This window comes from Thunnus albacares, chromosome 20 (assembly GCF_914725855.1).
Source record: "Thunnus albacares chromosome 20, fThuAlb1.1, whole genome shotgun sequence".
Lineage (NCBI taxonomy): Eukaryota > Metazoa > Chordata > Actinopteri > Scombriformes > Scombridae > Thunnus > Thunnus albacares.
This window is the reverse complement of record NC_058125.1, coordinates 16,931,007-16,944,665: the sequence shown is the minus strand read 5'-3', so window position 1 is coordinate 16,944,665 and position 13,659 is coordinate 16,931,007. Positions and strand designations below refer to the sequence as shown.

The 13,659-nt window shown below is 37.7% G+C and overlaps 3 protein-coding genes across 4 annotated transcripts; 2 read left to right on the top strand and 1 right to left on the bottom strand.

The window, feature by feature from the left end:
• Window positions 1-3,183: 3,183 nt before the first annotated feature.
• Window positions 3,184-5,810, bottom strand: fbxl15 (F-box and leucine-rich repeat protein 15). 2 transcript variants are annotated; one of them, XR_006399449.1, is made up of 6 exons: window positions 5,661-5,810; window positions 5,158-5,317; window positions 4,533-5,035; window positions 4,190-4,416; window positions 3,932-4,021; window positions 3,184-3,490 (listed from the first exon to the last, which is right to left on the bottom strand). XR_006399449.1 is itself a non-coding variant. In XM_044337931.1 (5 exons), exons 1-4 carry the CDS (start codon window positions 5,684-5,686, stop codon window positions 4,227-4,229), a joined length of 879 nt encoding a protein of 292 aa, XP_044193866.1. In that variant the 5' UTR covers window positions 5,687-5,810; the 3' UTR covers window positions 3,184-4,021; window positions 4,190-4,226. The 2 variants fall into 2 exon arrangements, 1 of the variants encoding a protein (XP_044193866.1); XM_044337931.1 differs by having other exon boundaries at window positions 3,184-4,021.
• Window positions 5,811-6,267: 457 nt separating this feature from the next.
• gpx9 (glutathione peroxidase 9) lies at window positions 6,268-8,759 on the top strand. The gene is made up of 5 exons (XM_044337933.1): window positions 6,268-7,348; window positions 7,481-7,574; window positions 8,058-8,188; window positions 8,278-8,408; window positions 8,507-8,759. Exons 1-5 carry the CDS (start codon window positions 7,217-7,219, stop codon window positions 8,562-8,564), a joined length of 546 nt encoding a protein of 181 aa, XP_044193868.1. The 5' UTR covers window positions 6,268-7,216; the 3' UTR covers window positions 8,565-8,759.
• Window positions 8,760-9,284: 525 nt separating this feature from the next.
• ndufb8 (NADH:ubiquinone oxidoreductase subunit B8) lies at window positions 9,285-12,617 on the top strand. Its single transcript, XM_044337932.1, has 5 exons — window positions 9,285-9,423; window positions 9,661-9,787; window positions 9,989-10,088; window positions 10,812-10,967; window positions 12,457-12,617. The coding sequence occupies exons 1-5, from the start codon at window positions 9,333-9,335 to the stop codon at window positions 12,547-12,549; spliced, it is 567 nt and encodes a 188-aa protein (XP_044193867.1). The 5' UTR covers window positions 9,285-9,332; the 3' UTR covers window positions 12,550-12,617.
• Window positions 12,618-13,659: the final 1,042 nt, after the last annotated feature.

Here is a 13,659-nt window from a genome sequence, read left to right as displayed (position 1 = left end):
TATTCAGTTGGTTAATGTTAGATGAAAATTCATCCATAGTATATTCACTGTATTTCTCTTGCTTTTCTAAACTAAAATATGGTCTTTTTAACAGATTGTCTGACATTCATCTCTCTTGTTTTGACTGGATGCTTCAGGACACAAGACAAAGTTCAACAGCTACTTAAATGTAGGAAAACTGTTAAGAAACATTATATTTTCAGGAAGTTAATGAAAAAACAGTACAATAAACATGATTTATCAAAATCCCCTGTTTTTCATTTACACCATACAGCACATTTGGATATGGTTACTGAGATCCAAATGGCAGTACATGACAGTTTTATTCTAAAGTATTAACAGTAGATTATATATAATATTCCCAAGTTTCTTGTATAACAAACTAGTTAAAATATTAGTGTAAATATCAGAAACTGTAATTATTTTGTTTACTGAAAGAACATAAAATGAGCGACACTGAAACAAAACTATTGTTAACTTAGTAAGGAGAGGACATTTTCATTTGTTTATTTTCCATTTTTACTTCTTTTATTTATTTGTATTTGTTTACTTATATGCCTATTTACATCCCATGGTGTATTGATGTATTTCACTGAGATATTTTCCTTTTTCCTACCTCGTTATAGGAATTTGTATTATGTGTACATTCTGCCACAAATGGAAGGATGAATGTGTGTGTTCTTCGTCCTTCCTGCCATCACAATATTGCTCCTCAGTACGGTCTTTTTGTTTTGTTGAAGATTTTGCATTTCCATACTAAAAAAAAGACCATATATGTGTTATCTGATTGTTTGTGTTTGTTACCTTCAATGGGATAAAAAAAAAGATTGAGAAATAAAGAAACTGCAAATGGCAAACAGTAAATGTGTGCCTGCGGATAAGTTTTGAGGAAACTTACGACGCCATCTTTGTCATTTTAATCCACCTCAAAAACAAGAGGATTAATCAGAATTTTCCCCTGTACTTGTGTGTTTATATTAACAAGTATTAACAATGCATGTCATTCTTGCCATTTCGGTCAAAGAACAAATATACCTTATCAGAGCTAATCCAAATGCCAAAGCAAAGAGACTCTGATGAGAATACGACAGCCATAATTGGCCTTTTTCACTGCAGACATTTTACATGTCACAGTAGAAACAGCACAGGTGTAAATAGTCAAATTAATTAAGGCTGAATTCCATTTAGCTGCTGCCTTCTTTGGACAGTAGCATAAAACTGAGTCACTGTCCTTAATGGTATTAGTAACATCTGTTTTTTCTCCTATTATGACATGTCTGCAGTGAAAAAGGTCTGTATCACCTGGTTGTTAATTGTTTTTTTTCTTTTTAAGGATCATGGTTTGTCCTGTTAGTAAACCAGCTGTCACAACACACATGAATGAAACCGATGAGCCTCTAAACAACATAAACAGACTTTGAAAGCAGCCAGAGATTAAAATGAGATTTATTCTTAGTTTTAATAAGTACAGTATATTACACGCTGCCAGGGGCTAAAACTGCATACTGAATAACCAACTTCATTGTTGCGCCTTGGTATGAAATGATCAGTTGCTATTGATCAATAATTTAGAAAAGTGCCAGATTATTGACAGGAAGACAAAATATGTGAGGCTATGTTTGAGGAATCCCCCCCATACACTCAATCACTTGAACAGAAATTGCTGCGTGGTATATAATAACACGGCGATGTTTCTTTCCCCCCCTGCAGATCAATGCTAATTGAGGTCCTACATGATGAATGTAGTCTGAAGCGTTTTTAACCCGCTGACTGCTGAGCAGCAACACAATAAGGACAGGCCACTGTTGGGTTGCTGTTTAACACTGAAGATGTTTTTTCACTGATTGTTATAGTTGCAGAAGTTATTTTTTGTTCCAGTAAATGTCTTGCAGTTAATCTAAATTCCTTTTCCATGCAGTATGACACAAGAGTGTTATCTATTTTGCATCATTTGTTATTTTGAGGGGAAAACTGTATGATGTCACCCAGACTCTTGCTTATCTTTGCTTGCAGAGTTGGAAAAAAAATAAGCTCAGTTTGGTTAAATAAGGGTGTCTACTGCATATATATGGCACATCAGTTTCTACATGAATTGAAATTTCAAGATTTTCTTTATAACTAATGACACTGTGATGTCTCCTTGGAGGCACGGCGGTACAATATGATGATCAACACAGCTAACAGAAGGATGCTGTTCGATCCCTGAAGCCCTGCAAACACAACTCTCTGCTGGTGCAAAATTCGGCTTGTGGACAGCACACAGCAGATGGGGTAAACCATGCCATCAAGTGGAAAATAGACCTGTTGTGTTGTCACAGAGACAAGTTACAATATAGTCTGCCAATCGTACCACCAGAGGAAACTATAAGAGGGATTTTTAGCACGTAGCTGTGGCAACAAGGGGAAGCATTAATTCTTATTGTGCATTCACTGCATCAAGTGTTAACAAGATCATAAGTTTTTTTTCCCACTACATGCCTAACCAGTCAAACACTTAGATTTGTTCTCTAAAGCATAGAGAAAGGGAGTCTTGACCTTCTTATATACTCCTGACCCTGGTTCCTGACATATTTCTCATTAAATATCACTATATGGTTCCAACATGTGCTGTAGTTTAGAAGTCATGCAGCTTCTTGAACAGAATAACAAATATCCTGACTCATTGCTGCCACCTTGTGTCAGATTAAGTCACCTCATCTCAGAACACACTAGTGCAACACTTTGACAAAGGCCTCTTATGCTTAACAGTCAAGGGAATTACAGCAACCTCCTTTTTATTGACAGAGAAGCAATATGTTGGCTGGGATTTTTTACAAAAAAGGGGGCAAGGGTCATTATTTTGAACATTTGTTTGTGTTAAATCTGTCAAGAATAGTCCCTTAATTTACCTAAAACCATGTTACTTATACCTGAAGAGTACTTCTTTTGTCTTTGACTTCTATACTCAGCAATGGACACTTGAACAAAGTGACATCAAACTACATTACAAGTATCCCAAATATCCTAACAGATGCATTTGTACGCTTCTTTATGACAGCAGAGAAGTGACAACAATCGTTTTTGATGGTACTTGACAATTGAATATTTTTAATATAATGCATTTACTGTATTACTAGGCAACATCATCTACACACAGATACTTTTAAAAGGCATAACGGGAAAGAGTCATAATGAAATCATATACTTATTTCAAAGACTAGGATGCATTTATTAACAATATGGATTGCAAGGGTTGCTTCACTCACGTCACAAAAATTCAATTTTCCAATTAACCCTCATGGGATTCAGCAATGAACATAGTTTTGGTGTAATAGTAGAGTAATAATAGAGTAAGAAATTAACATTTTTAATGACAGTGAGGTCTGTGGATGATCCTGAGGAGCGAGGAGCTTCTGGAAGACAGACGATCAACAGCACAAAAGCAATTGCATCCACCTTTATTGTACTGCGGTGGCAGCAGAAGTCTCAGCAGTAGTGGAGACAATAAAACCTGTACAAATAAAACCAATGGCCAGACACAACCTGTGTTAAGTGACAGAATATTGATGTTGGCACATACATGCAGAATAAAATGTTTAATTAAACTCAAACATTTTTTAAATGTTTCTAAATGAAACATAAGATAACTGCTTCTTACAATGTCATATACACAAAGAACCTTGTTTAAAAACCAACAAAACAAAATGCTGTACTTCGAACTGCGCCTCAAAAAAGTCACTTTATCACAACACTGAAAGATTAAGAAAAAGTTCAGTGACATCTTTTGAACATGACGCAGCAATTCTTAAAAGTACATGGCTTTCATCAGTCATATGCAAGAGAATTGTTTTCAGTTTCTTCTTAAATAAGCATCTTTGATCATATTCAAGTGAGGTTTTTTTTTTTTTTTGTCCACATTATTTTGGCACACGAATTTAAGTGCAACTCATACATGTCTTCTTGGATTGTCTTCACATTTCTCAGAAGAATCCACATGCCCGTGTGATGCAGCTGATGGTGATCGACTCTGATGTGAAGACATCTGTAATACAAGAAGGTGAATGTTACAAATGATTGGTTGTCACTCAAAATAGACAAGTACTAAATTCATTGTGGTTGACATTTGGCCTTGTTTGGATCTTTGACAGTCAGTTTTGAATATAAATATGTCAGAAGCTCAATTAGTAGATATACTGCTGATATTACCTACCTGTGTGCACTTGTTGGACAGACAGATGGCCCTTTAGCTATATCTGGAGATTGATAAAAGGAGCAAAACCCAGCACATCCTGAAGAAGTACCAGTGCCCTCTGTAAAGGTGGCTCAACATCAATCACTACGTTGCGTTTCCGTAGAGGATCAAGGCTTGATTCTGTCACATTGTGGCAATGATTCACCTTCAGGGACTGCAGCTTCGGGCAGTACTCTGCAAGCGTCCTGTGAGCACAGCATGCAAAAGATCTTATAGATGGGTGCACAAGTGCAGTAAAGGAAGTGTGGGCAGAGTGGCACAAAGTTAGTTGGATTACACTAAGAAAAAATATATGGTATACCTGATGGACTGGTTCCTGACCCGCAGGCAACCTGTCAGGTCCAGCTGCTCCAGGCCCCTGCAGTTCTTGGCCACCTCCTCCACCGACTCGTCAGTAACATTGGCATTGACTGCCAAAGATAGAGACGTCAACTTCAAACACTTCTTGGCCAGGTAGCAGATGGCGTCGTCCTTGAGCTGGCGGCAGGCGGTGAGGTCGATGGACTGCAGCCCCCCGCAGTGGTCAGCCAGGCTGCGCAGGGACAGGCTGTCCACCCACTCACAGTGTGCCAGGCCCAAGTGCTGGAGGTGCATGCAGCTCAATGACACAGCCACCAGGGAGTGGCGGGTGAGCCAAGCACACCCGCTCATGTCCACTCTCAGCAGATGCTGGTTCTGGCCGATAACTGGCAGCAGCTCCTGGTCTGTCACCCAGTCTGAACAGTTCTGAAGTGACAGGCTCTGGAGAACTTTGTTGTCCTTTAACATGGAGCAAAACGCCTCCTTGGGGATGCATGGTCCAACCTGTGCATATCACAGCAGAGCAGAGAGCAGATTTCTTCAAGAACTTGTGCAGCAACGATAAATGCCTCTCAATATATATTTAAAGGTTGGAAACATGAAACGCAACACTCATCGGGACTTACCGGGGACAGATCAAATGTCCTGCAGTTGGCTAGATACACCTGGATGAGGTTATGGAACTGCTTGCTCACCCTCTGCAAGCTGACAATGTGTTGCAGTGGCAAATGGCATAAAATGTGAGGGATTAGTACATCCTCCCAGGGCAAATCCAAAAGATGACATCTGGTGAAGAAACGCAAACCGTGTTTACAGCTGAACTTTGTTACTGCAGCCAAAGCAGTTTAAACGGGAGCATAGTAACTGTTAAACACTTTAAAGAGCAAGAATAATGACAGCAACATTACATTAGCAATAATTAATGCTATATCAGCCTTGTCACGATGATAGGCTATATACTTAAACCGAAGTCAGCTGCCATAAATAAATAGAGCTACATTTCTCAGTGACTTGGTCGTTGTTGCTCGCTAGCTGTGTAACGTTAACGTTAACTCAGCTAACGTTAGCTCGATAGCAGCCGCTCCAGCTGCTTTCAAGATACAAAATTCAGTATTTAAGATGCACTTACGTTCGTGTTTTTGCCTCTTCATCCATTATGGCTTGGATTTGTTATACAGAGTTTTTAAGGACGTGTTGTTCTCCACAAAGATGCCAAAATAATATATTTTCCTTCAGCATTTTGCGAGCAATTGAAGAATAACCAAGCCCAATGCTGCCTTCGCTTACTGTCGGAAAAAGCTACATTACATTAAGATCGGGTGGCACATTAACTATCAAACAAGGGTGAATTTTTCAACATATGGAGACTGAATCAGTATTAGGAAGTGATGGTCACTGTGATACAGTATTAACTCTTTTCATAGATTAAAACCAATGTTATCCACTTTGAAGGCTATTTTTTCCCCACTCGTTTTGTTATTTCAGCACAACGTAGCCCAATTCTGTGCCATTTTACTTAACTAAAACAATAATTATCACCACCTTGTGAATAAGGAGTGAATTTCTTGTCGCTTTCTACCAAAGATATACCTATATGAATGTCGAGGGCGTCGTATTTTAGAGATTTCTGCCTACTGTAAAGATGGACGTTGGCGTTTACGAGGCAGTAAAGTGAATGCATCAGTGTCAACCTTCCGGGTTCACGTCAGAGATCATGATAAAGGCATTTTACACACCTGTAATCTTTATTTATTTACTTATTTATTTTCCTCAGTTCTCTTATTTGTATTGGGGATTTTTTAAAATACATGATTCCATTTTTTTGGTGCTGTGCCTTTAATGCCCTTCTATGTCCTTTTTGAAATTGTTCAACAGTTTTTTGTGATGATTTTCCTGTATATGTATATTGTTTTTGTGTATTGTGTATTTCAATATTTGGCCAATAAAGCGGGAGGAAAAAAACACATTGGTTTGCCTTCAGGATTTTTAAAACAACTCTTTTGAATGTTTTTTTTTAGACCTCTTATACTTTATAATCATATATCTTCCAGAATTGGTCGGTTTCCTGTTGGACTTTTTATCTTTTGTGCACAAAACAATGTCAGCAGTCTTTTCCTACATTTAATGAATAGTTACAAAGTAACCTGTACATAGATCTGATCAGGAAAGAATTTTTTTTTAAAAAAAATAGACCAATACTGTTGTGTTAAAGAACAAAACACTGCACAGATTTAACTTTGCAGAAACAAAATGAACAGTCTGTCTCATTGTGATAAAACTATTAACACACAAAAACTGGAGAAATCAGTGTAAAAACTCCCGTATTTTATTTACTGCAGCTCTCACCTTAATGTTACACTACTTTCTGTAACTGTCAGTAGTAAAGAGGAATGGATGCTGCCAAATTACTGTGTTCTTCAGACCCATACATGTCAATTTTGTTCATTTAATTTGAATCCCAATTAGCTGTCACTGTCCTAACAGCCACGCTTCCTATGTTACATCTGTTGAACAAATGACCATTCTGCAAACTCACCTCTGCCCAGAAGAACAATGAAGTCAGTCATGCTGAACAATTGCTGACCCATGAGGTATGTTTCAGAGAATGAGAAGAGCCAACAGGATAGCTGAGTGAATACTCACTCTTGACTGACTACAATCCCATATACAAGCTAAAGTCCAGGCATGGCGAATAAATCAATCTATGATTTCTCTGCTGAGACCCTGGACGGACAGCTGGTTCCGCTCAGTAACTTCAGGGGTAAGGTGCTTCTGGTCGTCAACGTTGCCACCTTCTGAGGGTCAACAATAGAGGAGGTAATGTTCTGCAGAAGCACTGATTGATTACAGTCAGACCACATTATCTCATAACACATAACCAGTGCAGTCATTTTTTTTTTTTATTAGAGGTATTTGATTTTGAGCTCTTTTCCCTCATTCGCTCCTTAGTACCACCGACTGAATGCACTGATGGAAATGTTTGGTGACCTCAACTTCACTGTCCTAGGATTCCCCTGCAACCAATTTGGTCTTCAGTCGCCTGGTAGGTACATTAAAGCTTTTGTAATTTAACAGAGGTAGCATATACTGCACAGTACTCATAATACAGAATTGCCCTTTTCGGTGTTTTATGATTACATTTTTGTATGATTATTATTGCTGATGCATGAACATGTAAGCTAATTTGATTATATCCATATTCATATACTGTTGGGCAGTTTGATCTATAGCAATGCATCATATTTCTTATGTTTTGTATGGAAAATCTTAATGTGAATATGAAAGGTATCTTGTAAATGAATGGATGTAGTGGAACAACAAGTAAAATATGTAATGGAGTAGATATATAAGTAGAAATGTAAAGTTAAATGGAAATACTCAAATTGAGTACAAGTACATCAAACCTGTACAGAAGTACAGTACTTTTGTAAATGTATTTTGTATAAATCCACAAATTTCTGAACACACACATTATGGTTTTCATGACACATACATCATGAATAACTCTTTACTTATATTTTTACAGAGGTGAATCATGAAACTTTAAATATTCTGAGGTATGTGAGACCTGGTGCAGGGTTCGTGCCAAAGTTTCCTGTCTTTAGCAAAGTTGAGGTGAATGGATTAAATGAAGAGCCGCTTTTCACCTATCTAAAGGTATTGTGCTTTGTATATAAGATTTAAATATACATATAGGATTAATGAATGAATCACTTGTAGGCTGACACTGTCATTTCTTATCACAGGAATCTTTGCCATTTGTGAACCCTGTTATTGGAGATATAAAGAAATTCTACTGGTCCCCAATCAAAGTTAATGATATTCGGTGGAATTTTGAGAAGTTCCTCATTACTGCAGATGGCATACCCTTCAGAAGGTAAAGTCATATGCCATAGACCTAAAATTATAAATCTCAAAAGCCCTTCGTTAGGTCTAACATATTACAGTGGGTCTAATGTTTTCTCTATGCTGCAGGTATGAACTCCACTGTCCCATTGAGAAAGTAGAGAAGGACATTGCAGACCTTCTCTGATGGACTTTCTTTAATTTATCACCGGTGGCAGAGTGACGATCCCCCAGTAAATGCATACGTGCCCCTGAGCTGGATCTGATGGGAAGTGGAACAGGACTCAGAGCTTCAGTGCATTCACTCTGAGAACACGTTCCCTTCAGCCACTGGAGGAGTTTTCATGTCACTTTCACACTTTTCTCTGATGTGATGGTGTCTGCTCCTGAAAAATAAATATGAATTAAACACTATAAAACAAATCCTCATGTATTTATAGTTTCTTTTGTTATCACTCTTGATATTACTGTTATTAATAGACATAATGGGCCAGTCAGCAGTAGAACTGCAACGATTAGTCAATCAACAGAAAATGAATCTGCAACTATTTTGATTATCAAACAATCGTTATAGTCTTTTTTCAAGCATAAATAACAAAAACCTGATGGTTCCAGCTTCTCAAATGTGAACAGTTGCTGTTCTTCCTTGTCATATATGACAGTTTATTGAATATCCTTACATTTTGGACTGTTAGTCAGACAAACAACAATTTGAAGACCTCATCGTCGCCTCTGAGAAATTATGAATGCATTTTTTGCTTTTTTTTTTTTTTTAACATTTCATTGTCTAAACAACTAATCGAGAATAGTCGGCACAGTCAGCAGTCACCACTACAACATCAATGTAGACGTTTTGTACACTGTAGATTTAAGAATTTGGTCCTAATGTCGACCCGTACTTCCAACCCTGCGCATGCGTACTTCTTAGTCTGTCCGACAGCAGCAGCTAGTAAACATGGCTGGTGTTGGTTTCCGGCGGTTGGCCCTAGCCCTTTCTAAAGGCAAAGGGTCTGGTATTCCAGCCCTTCTGTCGGGAAGTAGAGCAGGTCAGTTATACTATAACATTTTGCAAAGCTGTCTGATGAATCTCTCCGAAGATACGTGTCAAATTTTTAAAGTCTGAAGCCCCGAATTTACGTAACCTTGACATGCTAACGTTAGCTACGCGGCTACCGTTGTTCTGAATGAGGGTGAAGGCGAGCAGAATAACATTGTTGTTTCTTTCCAAAATTCTTTATATGCGTGACCTGTTTTATTCACATATTCACCGATTGTTGTTTCAGCTTCTGCTACGTCAAAGGATAGTCTACCTGGTCCGTTCCCGAATACCCCTGAGGAGAGAGCTGCTGCAGCAAAGAAGTACAACATGAGGGTTGAGGACTACGAACCATATCCCGACAAAGGCGAGGGGTGAGATTTATTCTGAATGAATCTGACATTCATAGTAGTTTAAACTGTACGTCATTTCTTAGTAGAGCAAAGACAGGTGCGGAAAAGTACAACGTCCTCATGGTTATGTTTACCAGATGCACACGTAAAGAATGTACTTACATCATCACCAGCAACAGTATTTAAATAGATGACATATGCCATCATTTTGTGTTTTTGTAGCTATGGTGATTATCCAAAGCTTCCTGCAAGATCTCAGCATGAGAGGGACCCCTGGTACCAATGGGACCACCCTGACCTGAGGAGGAACTGGGGAGAGCCGGTAAGATAGTGCTGATAATATTTCCTACTGTTTTGTTAGATAAGTCATAGATAAATTGGTATTGGCGTGTACATTACAGAAATGCAGATATACATTGGAGGTCATTTAGAAACAGTACATAATTTGTCCATCACCAAGCACTGACAAGTCAATTTGTTAACTATAAAATATCCCACTTAGTACAAACTTGGTCGATGGTCACTATTAATAAAAAAAAAAGTAAGAGATCATCATCAGAATGTTTGTTAATATTATGTGTTTATATAAACGATAGCAGATTTTGCATCCTTTGATGTAAGCCTAAAAAATCTATTATCACTTGGGGTCTAGATTTTAGTTTTCTATCTTTCTTCATCTCATTCAGAGATCATTTGCACATTTCTACACAATTCATAGTGTTTTACTGCTGCAGTCAAGAGACACAACACTGACATAACATTGTATAATCTCTGATAAAGATCATACATGCATTATCGTGTCTAGAGTGTCTGGAAGGACCATTGTTGCTTTACTTTTTAAGTGCATCGTTTTATTCCTCTTTAAAGGGTTTCTTGCTGTTGGGTATGTAGACAGTGTTCAGATTAGCTTGTTTGCAGTTCTTTCTCAACAGGAGGCAGTGACTCTGTACAATCATCATTTGACTAAGATGACAAAATAAATCGTTCTGACAGTATGAGATTGCTCACAACAGTTCATCAGTGATTGTTCTCTCTCTATTTTTAGATGCACTGGGATTTTGACATGTACATCAGGAACCGTGTGGATACATCTCCCAGCCCCGTGTCCTGGTCTTCAATGTGCAAACAACTGTTTGGTTTCATCGGGTTCATGTTGTTTATGTTCTACCTTGGGGAGAAATTCCCAGCTTACCAACCTGTTGTAAGTACAGACCAAGGCTTGAAATCATTGTTCATTTTACAAACTAGTTTTCAAAGTGTGTGAAATGGCCTAGTCATCACACTTGTTTAAAAAACACTCTGGCTTGGGAAATTATTTTATTTTTTCTTAATTTATTCTAATAATCCCTGCACTTACCACAAGGTCAGGACCAGATACAAAACCCCCAAGTGATTAATGAGTCTCTTTGTGCAATGGTTATTATACCATGCTGAATTGTGCCTTAGATACATATACATACACTGTATGTGTGGTGGACTCCAGGAAGAATAGCCAATGCTTATGCTGGTGCTATTGGGGATCCAAAGAAAGAAAGAGGTGTAATCACAGCGCATGTCAGCTTACTGTGTTATTCCTCACCATTAACTGGGTAATATATGGTTAGGCAGAGTAGCTCAAATCTCTTTCTTATTTGACATATATGAGATAAGTTTAGCCTCTAATAGGTACATGTGGAAATACTGAATGAAATGAATTCAATTAATTTTTAAAGGTTCACAGTTCTTCTAACAAGCTGTGTAATTATGCATGTAAGGATAAACTAACAGTGTTATGTTGTTGTATTTTGTATCAGTTTGGGCTGACAGCTCGACCCTTTTATCTAAAATGTTTTTAAGGAGAATATGACAGATTATTCAGGCTGAAGATATAATTCTAAATTTCTTCTCAAGTACTGCAGGTATTTCAGTAGAATTAGAATGTTTTACAAACATCTTTGAGTGTTTTACTTTATTACCTGTATGTTTATTTGAATCTGAAAAACAAAATGTTAATAACCAATTTAGGAAAATGTTGAATTCATGCAAGTTGAAGAAAGCTGCTAATCAACTCTCAGGATATATTTCACCTAACTTTATTTAATTGTCTCGGTAACTTGTAAACTTAGTTTGAGACTTGCCCTTAGGTCAGCTGTCTGTGAAAGAAAGTCAGTTAACAAATTGATATTCTCCATATAACAGATATATCTTTAAAATGTTTTTTTTCTTGTAATCTATTGCTTATGACACAAATGCACGTTTGTGAGTGATGGTTTGATTTCAGACTTTTTTGTAACTCCTCACAAATTAGTTTCTATAGTGTAAAGTGTTACTCAGCTTTACAGAGAGACAGCCAAGTAGACGTATAATGTTCAGTATGTGATCATTTACAACCAATAACAATGACTTGTTATTTATATTAAACAATTTCATGGACCTGTTGTTGTTCTTATGCAGTTTTCTGGCTGTCCTATCTTTGGTTTTGCAATCACTTAATCTCACTCATTCTACATGAATGCTTTTAATCATTGAAGTACAATGTGAACAAGACTGTCAAGAAAAATATGAGTTCCATGAAAATATCTTTAACAGTTTTCCGATGTTTTAATGTCACTTCTGTTTAGTACTGTGCCACCTGTACAGAAAATGTTTTGGATTATGTCTTTCATTTAATAACATGCACGTTTTCATTAAAGCCTTTGTTTCTGTTCCAGGCAGAGAAACAGTATCCCTACAACAACCTGTACTTGGAGAAAGGAGGAAATCCTGAAAAAGAACCTGAGGAAGTCAAACATTATGAAATTTAAAGACTTCAGTCTGATTCTACTTGTGTATATATATTTCTGTCAAGAATAAAAACTTATGTTAACAGTTACCTCTGTGTTGCTGTTTTGTGTGTTGAATGAAAGTCAACCTGCCACAGGAACAACAGTCAGGTGTCCATATGATCACTGAAAGAGGTTTTCCTACTGTAATAACCTAATCATTCCTCCTGTTCATTCATACTGGCTATTAAAAGATCCCCTTCAAATGTGCTTTCACTGACTACATTTACATGCACAAAATATTCCGGTTTTTGTCCTTATTCCGAAAAAGGCTATATTCATACTAAGCTGTTTACATGGCTAATGAAAATGAATATTCCTCTAATATTCCCGTTTACATGCAGGAGGTTTTCAGGGTTTCTGCTCCAGTGGGAACTGGAATCACGAGATCTCCGCAGGCAGTGAAGTAAACCAGCGAGGTGAAAAATATAAGTGAGCTGCTGCCTGATATTTATAAGTGATATTGATATGACTGATATGACTTTATAGTTACAGGCACATCCAGTACTTAGGGTGTCCCGTGATGTTTACCACACCGCTGAGTGTGTTTGGTGCATCACACCGAGTCGTCACCGTTAGTCAGGATGATAACCAATCCCCTCCTTCCCCGTCTTGGAGAAAGCGCACTATGTTTTCCAGCCCGTCCTGAACAGCTTTCCACTCTCCTCTCATTCCTCTCCTCTGTCTGCCTTCCCGCTCCAGCATATGTCATTTTGCCTGTGCAGGGGTAAACAGGGAAGAGGGCCGTGTTTCGCAAATTGCGGTAAAAACCCCAATCGAGGCGCATACAGGATTATGAATCCGCTTTATACATGTCCAAACAATGCTCCTAAAAGCACAATAATATCCCACATGTCTTAATTAGTAAATGCTACATTCGCAATAAAGCCTATTTCGGAATATCCAAACGGAATATGTTGTTTACATGACAAGTATCAAAATTCAGAATATTGTCATATTCGGAATAATAGTGGAATATTAGTGTGCATGTAAGCGTACCCAATGTAAGTGATGGGAGCCAAAATCCACAGTGTCCACAGTCAGTTTGTAAAAAAAAAAAAAAAAAAAAAAAAAAAAAAGCATTTAAAAGTT

Bases quoted from the DNA above. Each gene is read 5' to 3' on its own strand.
- fbxl15 (XM_044337931.1), bottom strand. From the start codon at position 5,686: ATGGATGAAGAGGCAAAAACACGAAC. The intron at 5,036-5,157 runs GTAAGTCCCGAT...TGATATGCACAG, and splicing joins GGACATTTGATCTGTCCCCG to GTTGGACCATGCATCCCCAA. The intron at 4,417-4,532 runs GTATACCATATA...CTGTGCTCACAG, and splicing joins GTCAGGAACCAGTCCATCAG to GACGCTTGCAGAGTACTGCC.
- ndufb8 (XM_044337932.1), top strand. From the start codon at position 9,333: ATGGCTGGTGTTGGTTTCCGGCGGTTGGCCCTAGCCCTTTCTAAAGGC. The intron at 9,424-9,660 runs GTCAGTTATACT...TTGTTGTTTCAG, and splicing joins TCTGTCGGGAAGTAGAGCAG to CTTCTGCTACGTCAAAGGAT. The intron at 10,968-12,456 runs GTAAGTACAGAC...TTTCTGTTCCAG, and splicing joins TCCCAGCTTACCAACCTGTT to GCAGAGAAACAGTATCCCTA.